Source organism: Bombina bombina, chromosome 2, assembly GCF_027579735.1.
Source record: "Bombina bombina isolate aBomBom1 chromosome 2, aBomBom1.pri, whole genome shotgun sequence".
In the NCBI taxonomy this organism is placed as follows: Eukaryota; Metazoa; Chordata; class Amphibia; order Anura; family Bombinatoridae; genus Bombina; species Bombina bombina.
The window spans coordinates 67,845,057-67,866,739 of NC_069500.1; the positions used below are offsets into that span (position 1 = coordinate 67,845,057).

The 21,683-nt window shown below is 37.4% G+C and overlaps 1 protein-coding gene across 2 annotated transcripts in view; it reads right to left on the reverse strand.

Moving 5' to 3' along the window:
• The window catches only part of DYM (dymeclin), a 1,389,654-nt gene that overhangs the window by 223,026 nt on the left and 1,144,945 nt on the right, over window positions 1-21,683 (reverse strand). For both annotated transcript variants that reach the window (XM_053701098.1, XM_053701099.1), the window contains one exon: window positions 8,087-8,269. In XM_053701098.1, coding sequence (XP_053557073.1) covers window positions 8,087-8,269 — 183 coding nt within the window. The remainder of the gene's footprint in view (window positions 1-8,086; window positions 8,270-21,683) is intronic.

Genomic DNA, 21,683 nt, shown 5'->3' on the forward strand with positions numbered 1-21,683 from the left:
ACTATAGGAAAACAATTTTATAAATATGGGGGGAGGTACTAAAGGTATACCGGGCCTGTCCCATTCTTTACTAACAATGTACGCCACCCGCTTGGATATAGGAAAAGCTTCGGGGGGCCCCGGGGCCTCTAAGAACTTTTCCATTTTACATAGTGGTTCTGGAATGACCAGATAATCACAATCATCCAAATTGGATAACACCTCCTTAAGCAGAGCGCGGAGATGTTCCAACCTAAATTTAAAAGTAATCACATCAGGTTCAGCTTGTTGAGAAATGTTTCCTGAATCTGAAATTTCTCCCTCAGACAAAACCTCCCTGGCCCCCTCAGACTGGTGTAGGGGCCCTTCAGAAACCATATCATCAGCGTTCTCATGCTCTACAGAATTTTCTAAAACAGAGCAGTCGCGCTTTCGCTGATAAGTGGGCATATTGGCTAAAATGTTTTTGATAGAATTATCCATTACAGCCGTTAAATGTTGCATAGTAAGGAGTATTGGCGCACTAGATGTACTAGGGGCCTCCTGTATGGGCAAGACTGGTGTAGACGAAGGAGGGGATGATGCAGTACCATGCTTACTCCCCTCACTTGAGGAATCATCTTGGGCATCATTTTTACTAAATTTTTTTATGACATAAAATACATATAGTTAAATGAGAAGGAACCTTGGTTTCCCCACAGTCAGAACACAATCTATCTGGTAGTTCAGACATGTTAAACAGGCATAAACTTGCTAACAAAGCACAAAAAACGTTTTAAAATAAAACCGTTACTGTCACTTTAAATTTTAAACTAAACACACTTTATTACTGCAATTGCGAAAAAGTATGAAGGAATTGTTCAAAATTCACCAAAATTTCACCACAGTGTCTTAAAGCCTTAAAAGTATTGCACACCAAATTTGGAAGCTTTAACCCTTAAAATAACGGAACCGGAGCCGTTTTTATATTTAACCCCTTTACAGTCCCTGGAATCTGCTTTGCTGAGACCCAACCAAGCCCAAAGGGAATACGATACCAAATGATGCCTTCAGAAAGACTTTTCTATGTATCAGAGCTCCACACACATGCAGCTGCATGCCATGCTGTCCTCAAAAACAAGTGCGCCATACCGGCGCGAAAATGAGGCTCTGACTATGATTAGGGAAAGCCCCTAAAGAATAAGGTGTCTAAAACAGTGCCTGCCGATATAATCATATCAAAATACCCAGAATAAATGATTCCTCAAGGCTAAATATGTGTTAATAATGAATCGATTTAGCCCAGAAAAAGTCTACAGTCTTAATAAGCCCTTGTGAAGCCCTTATTTACTATCTTAATAAACATGGCTTACCGGATCCCATAGGGAAAATGACAGCTTCCAGCATTACATCGTCTTGTTAGAATGTGTCATACCTCAAGCAGTAAGAGACTGCACACTGTTCCCCCAACTGAAGTTAATTGCTCTCAACAGTCCTGTGTGGAACAGCCATGGATTTTAGTTACGGTGCTAAAATCATTTTCCTCATACAAACAGAAATCTTCATCTCTTTTCTGTTTCTGAGTAAATAGTACATACCAGCACTATTTTAAAATAACAAACTCTTGATTGAATAATAAAAACTACAGTTAAACACTAAAAAACTCTAAGCCATCTCCGTGGAGATGTTGCCTGTACAACGGCAAAGAGAATGACTGGGGTAGGCGGAGCCTAGGAGGGATCATGTGACCAGCTTTGCTGGGCTCTTTGCCATTTCCTGTTGGGGAGGAGAATATCCCACAAGTAAGGATGACGCCGTGGACCGGACACACCTATGTTGGAGAAATAGCTACTAAAAACAAAACTTTCCAAGATAGTAACTTAATATCTATGGAATGTAGAGGTTCAAACGGAACCCCTTGAAGAACTGAAAGAACTAAATTTAGACTCCATGGAGGAGGCTTGAATCTGACTAAAGCCTGTACAAACGCCTGAATATCTGGCATGGCTGCCAGACGCTTGTGTAACAAAACAGACAGAGCAGATATCTGTCCCTTTAAAGAACTAGCTGACAGACCTTTCTCCAATCCTTCTTGGAGAAAAGATAGTATCCTTGGAATCCTAATCTTACTCCATGAGTAACCCTTGGATTCGCACCAGCAAAGATATTTCCGCCATATCTTATGGTAAATTTTCCTGGTGACAGGCTTTCTAGCCTGGATCAGAGTATCTATAACTGATTCCGAAAACCCACGTTTAGCTAGAATCAAGCGTTCAATCTCCAAGCAGTCAGTTGCAGAGAAACTAGGTTTGGATGTTCGAATGGACCTTGAATTAGAAGGTCCTGCCTCAAAGGCAGCTTTCATGGTGGAACCGATGACATATTCACCAGGTCTGCATACCAAGTCCTGCGTGGCCACGCAGAAGCTATCAGAATTACTGAAGCCTTCTCCTGTTTGATCCTGGCTACTAGCCACGGGGGAGAAGGGGAAACGGTGGAAAGACATAAGCTAGATTGAACGACCAAGGCGCTACTAAGGCATCTACCAATGTCGCCTTGGGATCCCTGGACCTGGACCCGTAACGTGTAACTTTGGAGTTCTGACGTGACGCCATCAGATCCAGATCTGGAATGCCCCATAGTTGGGTCAGCTGAGCAAAAACCTCCGGGTGGAGTTCCCACTCCCCCGGATGGAAAGTCTGACGACTCAGATAATCCGCTTCCCAGTTGTCCACTCCTCGGATGTGAATTGCTGATAGATGGCAGGAGTGATCGTCTGCCCATTTGATGATCTTGGATACCTCCCTCATCGCCAGGGAACTCTTTGTTCCCCCCTGATGATTGATGTATGCTACAGTCGTCATGTTGTCTGACTGAAATCTGATGAATTTGGCCTCCGCTAGTTGAGGCCATATCGCTCTCAATTCCAAAATGTTTATCGGGAGAAGAGATTCTTCCCGAGACCATAGACCCTGAGCCTTCAGGGACTTCTAGACCGCGCCCCAGCCTAAGAGGCTGGCGTCGGTCGTGACAATGATCCACTCCGGTCTTCGGAAACTCATTCCCTGAGACAGGTGATCCTGAGACAACCACCAGAGGAGTGAGTCTCTGGTTTGCTGGTCCATCTGAATCTGGGGAGACAAATCTGCATAATCCCCATTCCATTGTTTGAGCATGCACAGTTGCAATGGTCTTAAATGAATTCGAGCAAAAGGAACCACGTCCATTGCCGCAACCATTAGTCCTATTACCTCCATGCACTGAGCTATGGAGGGTTGAGGAATGGATTGAAGAACTCGACAAGTGTACAAAAGTTATAATTTCCTGACCTCTGTCAGAAAGAGTTTCATTTCTACCGAGTCTATTATTGTTCCCAGGAAGGGAACCCTTGTGAACGGGGACAGAGAACTTTTTTCTATGTTCACTTTCCACCCGTGAGACCTTAGAAAGGCTAGAACAATGTCCGTATGAGCCCTTGCTTTGTGAAAGGACAACGCCTGTATTAAAATGTCGTCTAGGTAAGGTGCTACTGCAATGCCCCTTGGCCTTAGCACCGCTAGAAGGGACCCTAGCACCTTTGTGAAAATTCTGGGAGCAGTGGCCAATCCGAAGGGAAGAGCCACGAACTGGTAATGCTTGTCCGAATGGTTTCTATTTTGAATGATGGAACTCTGAGGAATTTGTTTAGGATCTTTAAATCCAGAATTGGCCTGAAAGTTCCTTCCTTTTTGGGAACTACAAACAGGTTTGAGTAAAATCCCAGTCCTTGTTCTGCTGTTGGAACTGGGTTTATCACTACCATTTTTAAAAGGTCTTCTACGCAATGTAAGAATGCCTTTCTCTTTATCTGGTCTAAAGATAAGCGAGACATGTGGAACCTTCCCCTTGGAGGAAGGTCCTTGAATTCTAGAAGATACCCCTGAGAGACAATTTCTAGTGCCCAGGGGTCCAGAACATCTCTTGCCCAGGCCTGAGCAAAGAGAGAAAGTCTGCACCCTACTAGATCCGGTCCCGGATTGGGGGCTACCCCTTCATGCTGTCTTGGTAGCAGCAGCAGGCTTTTTGGCCTGTTTACCCTTGTTCCAGCCTTGCAATGGTTTCCATGCTGGTTTGGGCTGGGGTGCGTTACCCTCTTGCCTAGTGGCTGTAGAGGTAGAAGCCGGTCCGTTCCTGAAATTGCGAAAGGAACGAAAATTAGACTTATTTTTAGCTTTGAAAGGTCTATCCTGTGGAAGGGCATGGCCCTTTCCCCCAGTGATATCTGAAATAATTTCTTTCAACTCTGGCCCGAATAGGGTCTTACCCTTGAAAGGAATATTAAGCAATTTTGTTTTGGACGACACATCCGCCGAACACGATTTTAGCCAAAGCGCTCTACGCGCCACTATTGCGAAACCAGAATTTTTCGCCGCTAATTTAGCTAACTGAAAAGCGGCATCTGTAATGAAAGAATTAGCTAACTTCAGGGCGTGAATTCTATCCATGACTTCATCATAAGAAGTAACGAGTTTTCTAATTCCTCAAAACCAAAAAGCAGCTGCAGTGGTTACAGGAATAATGCAAGAAATTGGTTGAAGAAGAAAACCTTGTTGAACAAAAATTTTCTTAAGTAAACCTTCTAATTTTTTATCCATAGGATCTTTGAAAGCGCAACTGTCTTCTATTGGTATAGTTGTGTGCTTAGCTAGCGTTGAAACTGCCCCCTCTACCTTAGGGACCGTCTGCCACGCGTCCCTTCTGGGGTCAACAATGGGGAACATTTTCTTAAATATAGGAGGGGGAACAAAAGGTACACCTGGCTTCTCCCACTCCTTATTCACTATATCCGCCACCCTCTTAGGTATCGGAAATGCATCAGTGTGTACTGGGACCTCTAAGAATTTATCCATTTTACACAATTTTTCTGGGACCACCAAAGAGTCACAATCATCAAGAGTAGCTAGGACCTCCTTAAGTAGAGCTCTGCCTGCTGAGAAACTTTTCCTGTGTCAGAAATTTCTCCCTCAGACAGGCCCTCCCTCACCGCCAAGTCAGATTGATGTGAGGGAACTACAGATAAATTATCCTCTGCGTCTGCTTGCTCAATTTCTGTATTTAAAACTGAGCAATCACGCTTCCTAGGAAAAGCTGGCAGTTTGGATAAAAATGCTGCGAGAGAATTATCCATTACTGCTGCTAACTGTTGCATAGTAATAGCAATTGGCGCGCTAGATGTACTGGGCATCGCTTGCGCGGGCATAGCTGGTGTTGACACAGAAGGAGAGGATAGTGAGCTATCCTCACTACCTTCAGCTAAAGAATCATCTTGGGCTATATCTTTAAGCGTGATTGTACTGTCCTTAAGCTGTTTGGACGCTATGGCACACTTCACACATAAATTTAATGGGGGAACCACCTTGGCCTTTGAACATACAGAACATAGGTTATCTGAAGGGTCAGACATGTTTGACAGACTTAAACAGATCTTCAATGCAATAAAAATTATTTTTGACAAAAACGTTACTGTGTCTTTAAATAATAAAAGTGCACACTTTATTACTAAAACATCAAAAAACCATCTTTGAAAGGATTGCACACAAATTTTCAGACCAATTAAACCCTTAATGCCCAAACCGGAGCTAATAACAGCAATTAACCTGTTAAAAACACTACAGAACTATTCCACTGTGGCCTTTACCTTCCTTAGGGGTTATTTTAGTAGGAAATAAGCCTCTCTGGAGTCTCTGGACTCCCCACGTGAAGTTGCATGAACTGCCTAAGCAAAACAACTGCACAATTGAGGCTTGAAAATGAGGCCTCCTCCCTCTTCATTTCCAGAGTGGAGGGGCCTTTCTGACTAGAATAGGTGTCCAAATAAGTGCCAGGCGCAAAATAAAACCCCAAAAGTGTTTTAAAGTCTGAAAAAACACCTTATTTATAGTGAAAACATGCTAAAAAGCAATCGATTTAGCCAACAATAGTGTCAACCAGCATAGAGCCCTTAATTTAAGCCATAATTTTATACAGAGTCTAAGAAAAATGGCTTACCTATCCCAGAGGGGATTGCTGACAGTCTTCTAGCATTACTAGGTCTTGTTAGAAAAATGACTGATCATACCTGAAGCAGTTAAGCCTGCAAACTGTTCCCCCCAACTGAAGTTCTCTAGTTTCAACAGTCCTGCGTGGGAACAGCAATGGATTTTAGTTACTGGTGCTAAAATCATATTCCTCTCGGCAGAAATCTTCATCACTTTCTGCTGCAGAGTAAATAGTACAAGCCGGCACTATTTTAAAATAACAAACTCTTGATAGAAGAATAAAAAACTACAACTAAACACCACATACTCTTTACCACCCCCGTGGAGATGCTACTAGTTAGAGCGGCAAAGAGAATGACTGGGGGGGCGGAGCCTGAGGGGAGCTATATGGACAGCTCTGCTGTGTGCTCTCTTTGCCACTTCCTGTAGGGATTGAGAATATCCCACAAGTAAGGATGAAGCCGTGGACTGGATACACCAATGTAGGAGAAACATAATTTATGTAAGAATTTACTTGATAAATTCATTACTTTCATATTGGCAAGAGTCCATGAGCTAGTGACGTACCAGGAGGGGCAAAGTTTCCCAAACCTTAAAATGCCTATAAATACACCCCTCACTACACCCACAATTCAGTTTAACGAATAGCCAAGAAGTGGGGTGATAAAGAAAGGAGCATAAGCATAAACAAGGAATTGGAATAATTGTGCTTTATACAAAAAAATAATAACCACCATAAAAAGGGTGGGCCTCATGGACTCTTGCCAATATGAAAGAAATTAATTTATCAGGTAAATTCTTAAATAAATTATGTTTTCTTTCATGTAATTGGCAAGAGTACATGAGCTAGTGACGTATGGGATAGCAATACCCAAGATGGGATAAAAAATAAAGACAGCCAATTCCGCTGAAAAAAATGAATCCACAACCCAAATCATAAGTTTTAATCTTATAAAGGAAAAGAAAAAAACTGAAATTATAAGCAGAAGAATCAAACTGAAACAGCTGCCTGAAGAACTTTTCTACCAAAAACTGCTTCTGAAGAAAAAACATCAAAATGGTAGAATTTAGTAAATGTATACAAAGAAGACCAAGTTGCTGCTTTGCAAATCTGATCAACAACCATACACTAACCACTACAAAGCATCTTTAAAAAATGTATGTATGCTTTAAATATATGTATGCATGCATGTGGTGCCAGTCTCTATGCTAACATTCAAGCTGACAGGTAAATATTCTCTATCCACTTCAAATACCTACCAACCAATGCCTGATGGTGCACTGGATACGAGGTACCAAATAAATCTAAAGCAGACACATTTTTAAATCTCAGTTTGCATTTCAGAATGCCACGCAGCCTTTTGCTGGTTTACAGCTCAAGCATACTACTCACTTCCTTGCCCTTTTAAAGTTTACCCAAAAGTGAAGTGAGACTGTACAACAACTGGAACAGAACCACAACTGTGTGCTATATAGGATATTTAAGGAAATGCTCTTATCATCATGGAATGTACTGGTCACATCCTTACATCTGATCGAATCAACAAAGCAAATATGATTTACCAAAACTATGTTGGTCTGTTTGCAATTGCACTAAGCTTTTATTATATGTTTATATTATTGGTGTAACTTACATCCTGTTTGATTTAGCAACATTTTTATTTTACATTAATAAACCAGTAATGCACTATAGGGGATGTTAAAAGTACATGAATAGGTTTATATGAATATATGAATAGGGTATACAATATTCAAAATTGTTCATGATGTAGACTTACCGGCACTAAAAATGAAATGTTAAACACAACACAAACAAAGAAAAATAAAAGGCAAAACTTACACGCAAAACTTACAGTGGGGGGCCCGACTCTTTTAGGGGTGAGGGTATGAGAAGGTGCAATGTATATCCTGAGAAAGTGTGTATGGTATCAGGAGGTGTAAAATATACTGCTATTCTTTATATAGGTAACACTGAATGTTGGGACAGAGGTGAGCTATACAGGGGGCAGGCCAAACAGGGGGAGGGGAATAAAAGCGCTTGGCTGTGGGGCCCCGCAAATATCTCTTGCCCAGGGCCCAGTAAATGCTAAGAGTGTCAGAAAACTGCTCACCATGTCTATATTCTGCATGATATCTTGAAAGGAAGGGTGACCTCGAAACTGCTCAAAGAGTTCACGCTTGTATAGCAAAGCGTACACCAAATTGGGGTTATGATGTAGAGAATTGGCCAAGCAAGAGTTAATAATCTCCAGCATCATCCGGATCACTTCCTCAATCACGTTCAAATCTTGAGCCTGTGAAGGAAAAACAAATAAAAAGCATTAAAAATATATATGCATGATAAACTATGGCATAGATTACAAGTGAAGCTCAATAATGCCTTAATATCACTGGCACACAATCCATACAGCTTGCATTGCTGTTCACATTTGGTTAATATTAATTGTGCTTAGGGCATTATAGTGAGAGCTACAGTATTCAAGTTGGATAGCGCATTTACTTATATTTCACTTACACACTAAGATTGTGCATGTTGTATTATGACTGAGCGCAAAGCAGATGGAAAATCTTGAAGAACTATTCTCAGGTAGTGAAGTTTAATTATGGCATATCTGAATGCACAGCAGCAAGTGAGAAAAGTTAATGTTACATAAGAAAGCGTTACTCCAGATCTAATGACTTGTAAAAATACAAAGAGAATTTTACTCCGACTTGTGATATCCATTAAAATTAGGGCATGTTACATATGTATCAGTGTTTTAAAATGCTCTGGTTCACAATATTAAAAAATCAACTTGCAATACCCGATAAAAGCTTATTGATTGAGTTATCAGTTGCACTCAGCTTGTAATCTAGTCCTTTTGAGCGTGTGCCCAAAATTAAAATTTTCTAAAATAAAGTCCCATGGTACCTTTTTTACTTAAAGGGACACAGTAAAATCCATAAGATCGTAAACCCCTACTAAAATGAATCACATAACTAATGGAGATAAATACATGTGTACTAGGGAAATATCAAAACACAAGTTTACTTAAAGGGACACTGAACCCAATTTTATTCTTTTGTGATTCAGATAGAGCATGACATTTTAAGCAACTTTCTAATTTACTCCTATTATCAAATTTTCTTCATTCTCTTGGTATCTTTATTTGAAATGCAAGAATTTAAATTTAGATGCCGGCCCATTTTTGGGGAACAACCTGGGTTGTTCTTGCTGATTGGTGGATAAATTCATCCACCAATAAAAAGTGCTGTCCATAGGTCTGAACCAAACAAAAAGCTTAGATGCCTTCTTTTTTTAAATAAAGATAACAAGAGAACGAAAAAATATATATAATAGGAGTAAATAAGAAACTTGCTTAAAATTGCATGTTCTATCTGAATCACGAAAGAAAAAATTTGGTTCAGTGTCCCTTTAATATGTTTAATGGGAAAATCAGATATAAATACAGTACCCTGTATAAGCTTTCAGATTCAATAACCTTGATGAACAGAAAAGGGTCACAGAATATTATTTAAATTAAAATGATTGTATATTATAGGCTGCTGTGTTTTGGATTTATACAAATCTTGTTTCTGTGGCATTTTTGCCAAATTGTGTAACTCATCTGATTGTCTACCCCCATTTTATTATTTATACTTCTTGTTAGTCTCATAAATTACATGTTGGTTAACAATACTACAGCAGAGCTCCACAGAGAGTGACCTGATCTTCTAGTGGCTATAAAATAAACAAAGAACATTTGTATAGAATCACTATAAATGACTATATTTAAGGTATTTAATTGCTACTGGTAGTGCTACCAGTCTATAACATTAAAAAACAAAATATGTATACGATGTGATATGTTTAGCAGTGTTGAAATTACGTACAGTAATAACTTCACATATCTTTTCCACTTAAAGGGTCATTAGTTAACTTATCTTTGTTAAAGGGATATGAAACCAATTTAGTCACCAATAAGCAAAATGAGCCAAAAATGGGACGGCTCCTAAGCTTACATTCCTGATTTTCAATAAAGATAACAAGAGAATGAAGAAAAAAAATGATAATAGGAGTAAACGTTGCTTAAAATTGCATGAATCATTAAATAAAAAATATGGGTTTCATATCCCTTTAAGTTTAAAAGACAGCATTTTAAAATCTATTTCAATGTTTTTAAGAAGAAAAGAAAAAGACAGGATGTTTAATTTTTATGTTTGTGGAACATATCATTATACTCCAAAAGAATATACCTTCACCCCCACACACATTTTTGACTAAAAATTCTTCTCCCATTAATTTCAGATATTTTGTAGACTTTTTGGATCAAGTAAGCAATTGATATAATTTGTATATGTTTTTATACATATTCTTAAAGGGACACGGAACCCATTTTTTTTTCTTTTGTTAATCAGATAGAGAATGCAATTTTAAGCAACTTTCTAATTTACTCCTATTATGAATTTTTCTTAGTTCTCTTGCTACCTTTATTTGAAAAAGAAGGCATCTAAGCTAAGGAGCCAGGCAATTTTTGGTTCAGAAGTTGGACAGCACTTGTTTATTGGTGGGTGAATTTATCCACCAATAAGCAACAACAACCCAGGTTGTTCACCAAAATGGGCTGGCATCTAAACTTACATTCTATCTTTTCAAATAAAGATACCAAGAGAATGAAGAAAATTTGATAATAGGAGTAAATTAGAAAGTTGCTTAAAATTGCATGCTCTATCTGAATCACAAAAGAAAAAAAATTGGGTTGTGTCCCTTTAAATGTGCGTCTCTTTTACACTGCACCTTCCCTAGCATGTTTTATGTTAGGTCTCTGAGTAAAGGAACGGTTGCTCACATATGCATGAAGTGTATATAAAAGTCAATGTGTTTTACTCTTACAAACACCAACCAGCCACCATACTACAGTACTGGACATGTTCCAGGCAAACTAACCGAGATGAGGTGCACTGGGTGATAATGTAAATGTGGCAAAGAATTAGAGAGTGGTATAAGTGCTCCTATTGACACCAGGAGCGAGAGTATAATAGCAGGGGTAGTCTATACTGCTATAATACCTTATCAGTGTATATGAATGACGTGTATTGGCATAGAGTGCCAATTTGATATTACATTTGAAGACAGAAATAATGACTATGCGCACAATGAATTAAAGGTAGGGTTTTCAAGCAGGATAACATTCTCTGCAAAGTATGGGCCAAGTTCAACAGAGGTTTACAAACAAATACCAATCAGGGTTTTGAGCCTGGCACCAGTTAACCTCAGTGTGGGTCTGGCAGGATGGTCAAAAACTGCACTAAATGAAAGGGTGTTGTCCCTTCCATGGAATTCCTGCAATTCTTATGGGTTTTTGTGTTTGTGTAAGAAAAGGCTTGTATACATTATAGCAGGAGTCTGGCATGCAGTGGTTTTGTACAGCTTTAGAAGTTCACTAGCACTTATTGGAAGTACAGCTTTATTTTGTGCACGAGACATCCAGGATATAGAACATAAAATGTTGGTTCAAATCATGCACCGATAAGAAATATCAGGAGTATTATAAAGTCTTCGATATTCAGCTTTATTATAGTCCATTATTAAAAATAATGATTTTAATATTTATGTAGCATATTCAAAATCTCTAGTTCATCCTATAACAAGTCTGTACCAATAGTATCTGGCAGTTGATCTTATTTGTAAATAACTTCACTGTACTAAAATGTGATTTAGAAATATTAAGTGTAAGCAAATTCACTTCATTTGGGTAGTTTGAGTCCTGCTTTCTTTGGCATCACTGATTAGATAAACTTTAGACGTATTGTGAAGTCTTGTATAGGAGGAAAACGTTCTGGATTATGCCACTGTTGAGAATGACTTTGCAGGACTACGCGGATTCTTTACATTACTAAACCATACTAACTCTTCTCCATACATTACACAAGTTGTTTAATAACGCTGAAGATGAAAGCAATGTCACAGAAAGAAGAAAATTAAGGAAAAAGTAAGAAAATCGTGCATTCTCAAGAAATCTGTGTAAAGACTTTGTTACAAAAAGGGAGATGAAAATTTCCAACAGAGGTGGTTAAAAATGCTTAAAGGGACACTTGTATTTCTTGCCTTAATTTGTAACCAATATCTTGTTACACCAGTGACACAATATTGAAAGTATTGGAAATTGATCTTTTAGGGTTATTCTTGCTATAGGTGTTTTTCTTATTGAATGATAAGACACATTTGAATGGGCATGGTCTTCAGCAGAAACGTGTGGTGGTTTCACAAAACACTTATTTCATATACAAATGAAACCTAATTGGGCAATTTGTCATACATCTAATACTCTGCAGTTGTATAGTGAGTCACTGTCAATTTGAGGTCCCCTCCTCCTAAAGGCTTTGGTCAACATAAGAAACTTTACAACACAAATATCTTCCTTATGTAAAAATAGTTTATGGTCTGCTGCTGCTATTGTGTTCTATTAGACTGGATCTCTTTTTATTCCATTTCAATTTACATTGGTACAATGTTTCCAGTTTAGAGAACTGTGTGTCAATTCATTTTTTTTTTTATTTTATATTTTTTGGTGGCTTTATACACAAGTATTGTTTTCTTTTTCACCCTGCAACTACATATATTTTCCAAGCATTCTTTGAATACAAAATTATTATTCCAAAAGTAAAAATAAATAGTGTCAGCAATGTTTATTCAAGATTAAATCCTCATGCCAACACGTCTTATTAACCATCCACTTAATCCAACTAAGGATAGCGTGTTAAAGAATTTATTCAGTAAATTGCCACTATAAATTATTATTATTGAAACAAACCTTCAACAGGATTTGAACCATGGGATCTGATAATCTTACAGTGATCTGTTCCACTGAATAAAGTATAAAATCGATCCAAACTCTGCACCCCAAATACACAAAGTTTGACTTGAAATATAAGGATTCTTCCTACTGACTAAGCATCCAATCCTGTCTGGATATAAAATACATGTGCATTCTACCCGTAGGTCAGGTTGTATAACTACAGATTGTGCTCAAGTGCAGAACACTCCTTTCTTTTAAGTTTTAAAGGACCAATAAATACAGAAGAATTGCATAATCCACGGATGCACAATAAAAAAAACACAATGCAATAATGCTTGCTATGAATTTAAAATTATCAGTAGATTTTTTTTTTCCTAAGAAATTTCAAAGATTGCTTCTATTTCCTTGTCCACTGCATCACATGACAGCCGTCAGCCAATTACAGAATCATATTTGTATACACTGTAAACTCTTGCACATGCTCAGTAACAGCTCGTGCCTCAGAAAATGTACATATATAAACGACTAAGCACAAATTCATAATGAAATAAAAGGAAGGAGTTTTTGAAAATTGCACGCTTTATCTGAACCATTAAAGTTTAATTTTGACTTTAGTGTTCCTTTAAGTTTGTTAATAAAATGGTGTAATGTACCCTAAGAATGTAATACACTCCTCTATAGTGCTAAATAAAATGTTGGAGTTTTACCAATAAATAATAATACAATAAATAAAAAATACAATAAATAAATAATACATCCATAGCAGCTGCAAAGGGATTATTGTACAGATAATGATACACTTGCCTTCCTTTATCATTTCCCGGAAAGCCCCATGCACAGACAGGTGAAAATGGTCATTTTGTACCACAAAACGGAGATACCATGATGTTGCTACTGGGATATGCAGGTATGCAGTTTTATTGTTGACTTTTACCATATATGCATGTGTAGTAATGATATTGCTACTGGGATATGCAGGTATGCAGTTTTATTGTTGACTTTTACCATATATGTATGTGTAGTAATGATGTTGCTACTGGGATATGCAGGTATACAGTTTTATTGTTGACTTTTACCATATATGTATGTGTAGTAATGATATTGCTACTGGGATATGCAGGTATGCAGTTTTATTGTTGACTTTTACCATACATGTATGTGTAGTAATGATGTTGCTACTGGGATATGCAGGTATGCAGTTTTATTGTTGACTTTTACCATATATGTATGTTAGTAATGATGTTGCTACTGGGATATGCAGGTATACAGTTTTATTGTTGACTTTTACCATATATGTATGTTAGTAATGATGTTGCTACTGGGATATGCAGGTATACAGTTTTATTGTTGACTTTTACCATATATGTATGTGTAGTAATGATGTTGCTACTGGGATATACAGGTATGCAGTTTTATTGTTGACTTTTACCATACATGTATGTGTAGTAATGATGTTGCTACTGGGATATGCAGGTATGCAGTTTTATTGTTGACTTTTACCATATATGTATGTGTAGTAATGATGTTGCTACTGGGATATACAGGTATGCAGTTTTATTGTTGACTTTTACCATATATGCATGTGTAGTAATGATGTTGCTACTGGGATATGCAGGTATGCAGTTTTATTGTTGACTTTTACCATATATGTATGTTAGTAATGATGTTGCTACTGGGATATGCAGGTATGCAGTTTTATTGTTGACTTTTACCATATATGTATGTGTAGTAATGATGTTGCTACTGGGATATGCAGGTATGCAGTTTTATTGTTGACTTTTACCATATATGTATGTGTAGTAATGATGTTGCTACTGGGATATGCAGGTATACAGTTTTATTGTTGACTTTTACCATATATGTATGTGTAGTAATTATGTTGCTACTGGGATATACAGGTATGCAGTTTTATTGTTGACTTTTACCATATATGCATGTGTAGTAATGATGTTGCTACTGGGATATGCAGGTATGCAGTTTTATTGTTGACTTTTACCATATATGTATGTTAGTAATGATGTTGCTACTGGGATATGCAGGTATACAGTTTTATTGTTGACTTTTACCATATATGTATGTGTAGTAATGATGTTGATTACGATTAAAGGGACAATAAACTCTAAATACATTTTATAAACATAGTGTTAAAAGGGATACTAAAGTCAAAATTTCATGATTCAGATAGAGCACATAATTTTAAAGAACTTTCAAATTCACATTCATAATCTAAATATGCAGTATTTTACATTAACCCTTTCTGAGTCAGCAGCTCCTACTGAACTAGTGCAAGATTCACAGAATATACGTATATGCATTTTCTGATTGGCTTATGGCGGTCACATGATACAGTGGGAAGGAAAATAAAACAAACTTTATAAATATATAAACAAATCTACTACTCATGTGAAAATCAAGCTAAGTGCTTTTGCATTGTGTATTTATTATACATGTATTTACTAAACTATTCTACTGTGTTTTGGAAAAGCAACAGAAAAACCAATGGCACTACTTATTAACTTGATCAAACTTCTTATGGCTCAAACTATGTTAACAATTTAATATTGGTTAGTATGTGTGTGTTGAGCGAAGTGGTGCTGTGTATTAAACAAACTTTGAAAAAAACTTTGGAAATGCGAGGGTCTCCAATTAAAGAATACACATATAGCACTCAGAAGGTTACAAGTTATTGAATATTTTCTTGCATGTGATCTTACAATTTGATCACTACTAATGGTGATTGTTAAATCTCAGAAAGAGAAAGAAGGGGGTGGAAATGAATTCTAAAATTTAACTTTTAATGAGTTCAATAAATTAAAAAATAAAAGGAAACATTTACTTTAAAAACACACACACAATTCTAATTCTGCTATTGTCACTTTTATCTAAAGTCTCATATTTAGTGTGCAACAGTGATAATGTTAGGTTATAGTTGCCTGGGGCGTCAAATGAGCAAATGGAACCCTAAGCAGGGTTGGGCAATAATGTTTGAATGCTGGTATTGGTAATGGCGTAGTTAAGGATAAAAGAAATTGTCTTTTTAATGCATATGTGGAGAGGGGTTGGTGCTATTCCCTGATGTGAAAAGTAAATTAACACTGTTAATATGATATTTTAGAGTAACAACTTGCTTGTAATTCAAAACAGTATTGTAAATTATCCGCAATATATGGCAGATAATAGAAAGTTACTTTTTCAAGAATTGGATATTGGTCTGAACACATTAGTTGCTATATAAATAGAGAAGTTTGAGTCTAGATGTAATTTCAAATCACTCCGATATTAGTGTTGGTAAATTCTTGTGCAATTGCAGAGACTGTCTCTTTAAATATGTGTTGGGACTCAAATTAGTGAAATTCACATTTTATCACCACAGGTGCAATATTTCTTGGTGTTAATATAGTTTAACTGCTTATAATGCAGGACAATGTGACTCTTTACATTATATATCAAGTATGAACAGTGTTTGGAATTTTGCTGTTTCTTTTACCACACTTTAGTATCAGCTTTATTATATTTGCAGTATAGTGTCATTCAACTTTATGTTTTTATAACTGATTCAACGTCATTAACCTTCACTATATAGTGCTGCACGTTGTATTTGAGCATTAAGGTTACATAATGGTAATAATAGACACTGTCTCTTTAAATGCATGTTTAAATTGAAGTTTGTGAAGTTTACTTGTAGCAAAAAAGCAAGTTATCTATGAGGATACAATGTTTCTAAGTGTTGGCAAAGTTTAACTGCTTATAGTTGAGTGCAGTTTTTCCCACTACAGGTATACCCCGCTCATACAGCGGGTTAGAGACGGAGCCCCGCTTTAAAGTGAAACAAGGCAGTTTTAGCTTTCTTTTCACTTGCCAGTGGGTTTAAAGACTTGAAAACATGTTTGAATTAACACATATTAGGTGTGCAATAGTGCTACGTTTAGTTTAACACTAGCACAGCACAGCACAGCATTCAATTAGTATTCATAAATACTGTATCTGTAAAATAGTAACAAATACTGTAGTAAAATTTGCCAGACTATAGCACTGAGACACAGATTGCACTGCAATGCTGTAAACAGAGTGAACTAAGCATAACAAAATGGTGCCAGTCACTTTTCTCGCAATCTCAGGATTATTACAGCACTGTTTCAAAATCATTGGAGGTTGAACTTCAGCTCTGCTAAGCGCTGTAAAGTGACATATACCTGTATATGCAATGAGTATCAAAAAAGGTTTTTTGTACTTTGAAGTAAACTGTGTACTTTACCACACTTGAGAATCTACTAGATTGTATTTGCAGTATAATATTTGTCACCTTTATGTTTTTTGTAGTTTTCGACACTACAAACGTTAATCTAAGCCAGTGCATCTAGGTTAGGTATGTTACATGTTCAAATATGTTGATTGTTTGATACCCCTAGGTTTTGTTTGCAAAATTAGGTATGATATAGTTTGGATCAGAATAAAGTTAATCGTTACCAACCCCCAACATTTACTAGTGATGTTTGGGTTTGACATTTCAACTGTATATATTGTTCAATACCCTTCAGTTTGATTAGCAAGATTGGGTATAATAAAGTTTGAACATAAATGTAAAATTAAACATTACCGCCCCTAAACATTTGTAGGTGCACTGATTTTTTTAATTATGTATGTTTGGCAATTTTAAACTCATAGATTATAGTGAGTGTCGTAACTTAAAATATTTTTAGAGAATTTTATACCATAATCAAGTCTGTTCCACTATTATCAATGATAAGACACAGTTAGTTTAAATCAATCTATACCAGCATTTTTTCAGTTATTTTTGCTCTGTTAATATTACCCCCGTTTGGTTCTCTCAAAGCCTTCCCATATCGTAGCTTAATTCCCCAGCATTGATGTTAGCACACTAAGAGAGTCAATTATTTATGTCTGTGATAAATAGCTAGAGAAAGGCAGGGTGGCTATTCAAACACAGGAGTTCCTATTGACTCCTCACCAAGTCCCTCACTCTAAAATATCATATTAACAGTGTTAATTTACTTTCCACATCAGGAAATAGCACCAACCCCTCTCCACATATGCATTAAAAAGACAATTTCTTGTATCCTTAAAGGGACACTGAACCCAATTTTTTTCTTTTGTGATTCAGATAGCGCATGCAATTTTAAGCAACTTTCTAATTTACTCCTATTATCAATTTTTATTCATTCTCTTGCTATCTTTATTTGAAAAAGAAGGCATCTAAGCTTTTTTATGGTTCAGGACTCGGGACAGCACATTTTTATTGGTGGATGAATTTATCCACCAATCAGCAAGGACAACCCAGGTTGTTCACCAAAAATGGGCCGGCATCTAAACTTACATTCTTGATTTCAAATAAAGATAGCAAGAGAATGAAGAAAATGTGATAATAGGAGTAAATTAGAAAGTAGCTTAAAATGTCATGCTCTATCTGAATCACGAAAGAATAAAATGTGGGTTCAGTGTCCCTTTAACTACGCCATTACCAATACCAGCATTCAAACAATATTGCCCAACCCTGCTTAGGGTTCCATTTGTACATTTGCTCATTTGACCCCCCAGGCAACTATATCCCAACATTATCACTGTTGCACACTAAATATGAGACTTTAGATAAAAGTGACAATAGCAGAATTAGACTTGTGTGTTTTTAAAGTAAATGTTTCCCTTTATTTTAAAATTTATTGAACTCATTAAAATTTAATTTTAGAATTCATTTCCACCCCCTTCTTTCTCTTACTGAGATTTAACAATCACCATTAGTAGTAATCAAATTGTAAGATCACATACAAGAAAATATTCAATAACTTGTAACCTTCTGGTTGCTATATGTGTATTATTTAAAGTGATGGTAAATTTTTACTATATAAATATTGAAATATTAATCTTTGAGTACTTATAACTTAATTTGCCTATATATTTATTTATTATCGTTATTCCTAAATGTAATAAATTATTATTTTGCTTTCAGAGCGTTACCGCTCCTTGCTCCTCCCCTGCCATTACTTCCGTTTAGAATCTTCATCCCGGCGATAGTTTAGAACCACCCCTCCCCGGGTCAGAGAATTGACATGTCTATCTTCTTGACTTGCTCTGCGCATGCGTTACATTTATGTATGCAATACATTGTATTTGTATCCAATGTATCCTATACTTTGTATTCAGTTTAAGCGCAGCTATCGATAGAGAGAGAATAACAACTGAGAACCCCATTTATTTTATCCTCAGTACAATGTTTCCAATTGAAAGCTAGAGCACTCTTAGCCAGCGATACAAGAGTTAGGGCACGCGCATATGTATTGAAGGGCGTGTTAGCTAAGAGGAGTGTCGCCGACTGGCCTGAGCTGTCAGTGGTTGTAAAAAAAAGTGACCGGAGTAAATCAATGGCGGCCGTGTTACGAGAGGAGGATAGAAATAATAAAATATGAGTTTCAGTAATAAATAAGTTGATTAATAAAGCGAATTTGATACAGTCACATTATTTTTGGACTTCAGAAAAGAACGATCTTTCAAGGTAGGCATAGTTTACCTTCACTTTAATTGGAGACCCTCACATCTCCAAAGATTTTTTTCAAAGATTCTACTGTGTTTAGTGGTTAAGGTTATTCCCTGCCTCCCTCTATTCAAGGGTGTTGCCATGTTGAAATCTAGTTTTCACTATATTCCAGTGCTGATATATTTGTACATGTGCAGCAACTCTCCTCCAGACACATGCAGTGTAACCTAGGGTCTCAAATGGCAGGATCCATAATTAGATGGAGGTGCATGAAATATATTTATTGTTTAAAGTGAATGTAAATTTTGATGCTAAAGTGCCCGGTTTTTAAAAATTCAATTAAAAACAGGGGCACTTTAATTCATCAAAATTTACATTTCACTCGTTGTGAAAAAATGCTTCCTCCGGTCGTCGCAAGCCATTTCTGATACCAGAAATGATGGATAGGTCATCCTCCAATCACGGCTTCCCCCCCGGGGGAATCAGTGTCTGATTCAATGCCGTGATTGGAGGAAGCTGGATTCCTCATTTTAGACCCAGGAAGAGGCGTTGCGACGGGTGGAGGAAGGTGCAGCTTAAAAACATAATTTATGTAAGAACTTACCTGATAAATTCATTTCTTTCATATTAGCAAGAGTCCATGAGCTGGTGACGTATGGGATATACATTCCTACCAGGAGGGGCAAAGTTTCCCAAACCTCAAAATGCCTATAAATACACCCCTCACCACACCTACAAATCAGTTTAACGCATAGCCAAGAAGTGGGGTGATAAGAAAAAAGTGCGAAAGCATAAAAAATAAGGAATTGGAATAATTGTGCTTTATACAAAAAAATCATAACCACCACAAAAAACATAATTTATGCTTACCTGATAAATTTATTTCTCTTGTAGTGTGTTCAGTCCACGGGTCATCCATTACTTATGGGATATATTCTCCTTCCCAACAGGAAGTTGCAAGAGGATCACCCAAGCAGAGCTGCTATATAGCTCCTCCCCTCACATGTCATATCCAGTCATTCGACCGAAACAAGACGAGAAAGGAGAAACTATAAGGTGCAGTGGTGACTGGAGTTATAATTTTAAAATTTAGAATCTGCCTTAAAAAGACAGGGCGGGCCGTGGACTGAACACACTACAAGAGAAATAAATTTATCAGGCAAGCATAAATTATGTTTTCTCTTGTTAAGTGTGTTCAGTCCACGGGTCATCCATTACTTATGGGATACCCATACCAAAGCTAAGTACACGGATGATGGGAGGGACAAGGCAGGAACATTAAACAGAAGGAACCACTGCCTGTAGAACCTTTCTCCCAAAACCAGCCTCTGAAGAAGCGAAAGTGTCAAATTTGTAAAAATTGGGAAAAAGTATGAAGTGAAGACCAAGTTGCAGCCTTGCAAATCTGTTCAACAGAGGCCTCATTCTTAAAGGCCCAGGTGGAAGCCACAGCTCTAGTGGAATGAGCTGTAATTGTTTCAGGAGGCTGCTGTCCAGCAGTCTCATAGGCTAAACGTATTATGCTACGAAGCCAAAAAGAGAGAGAGGTAGCCGAAGCCTTTTGACCTCTCCTCTGTCCAGAGTAAACGACAAACAGAGAAGAAGTTTGTCTAAAATCTTTAGTTGCCTGTAAGTAGAACTTCAGAGCACGGACCACGTCTAGATTATGCAAAAGACGTTCCTTCTTTGAAGAAGGATTAGGACATAATGATGGAACAACAATCTCTTGATTGATATTCCTGTTAGAAACAATCTTAGGCAAAAACCCAGGTTTAGTACGCAGTACTACCTTGTCTGAATGAAAGATCAGATAAGGAGAATCGCAATGTAAGGCAGATAACTCAGAGACTCTTCGAGCCGAGGAAATAGCCATCAAAAACAGAACTTTCCAAGATAAAAGCTTAATATCAATGGAATGAAGGGGTTCAAACGGAACACCCTGAAGAACTTTAAGAACCAAGTTTAAGCTCCACGGAGGAGCAACAGCTTTAAACACAGGCTTAATTCTAGCCAAAGCCTGACAAAAGGCCTGGACGTCTGGATTCTCTGCCAGACGTTTGTGTAAAAGAATAGACAGAGCTGAAATCTGTCCCTTTAGCGAACTAGCGGATAAACCCTTTTCTAAACCCTCTTGTAGAAAAGCCAATATCCTAGGAATCCTAACCTTACTCCATGAGTAACTCTTGGATTCGCACCAATATAAATATTTACGCCATATCTTATGGTAATTTCTTCTGGTCACAGGTTTCCGAGCCTGTATCAATGTATCAATAACCGAATCCGAAAACCCACGCTTTGATAGAATCAAGCGTTCAAGTCAGCCTCAGAGAAATTAGGTTTGGATGGTTGAAAGGACCCTGAATTAGAAGGTCCTGCCTCAGAGGAAGAGACCATGGTGGACAGGACGACATGTCCACTAGGTCTGCATACCAGGTCCTG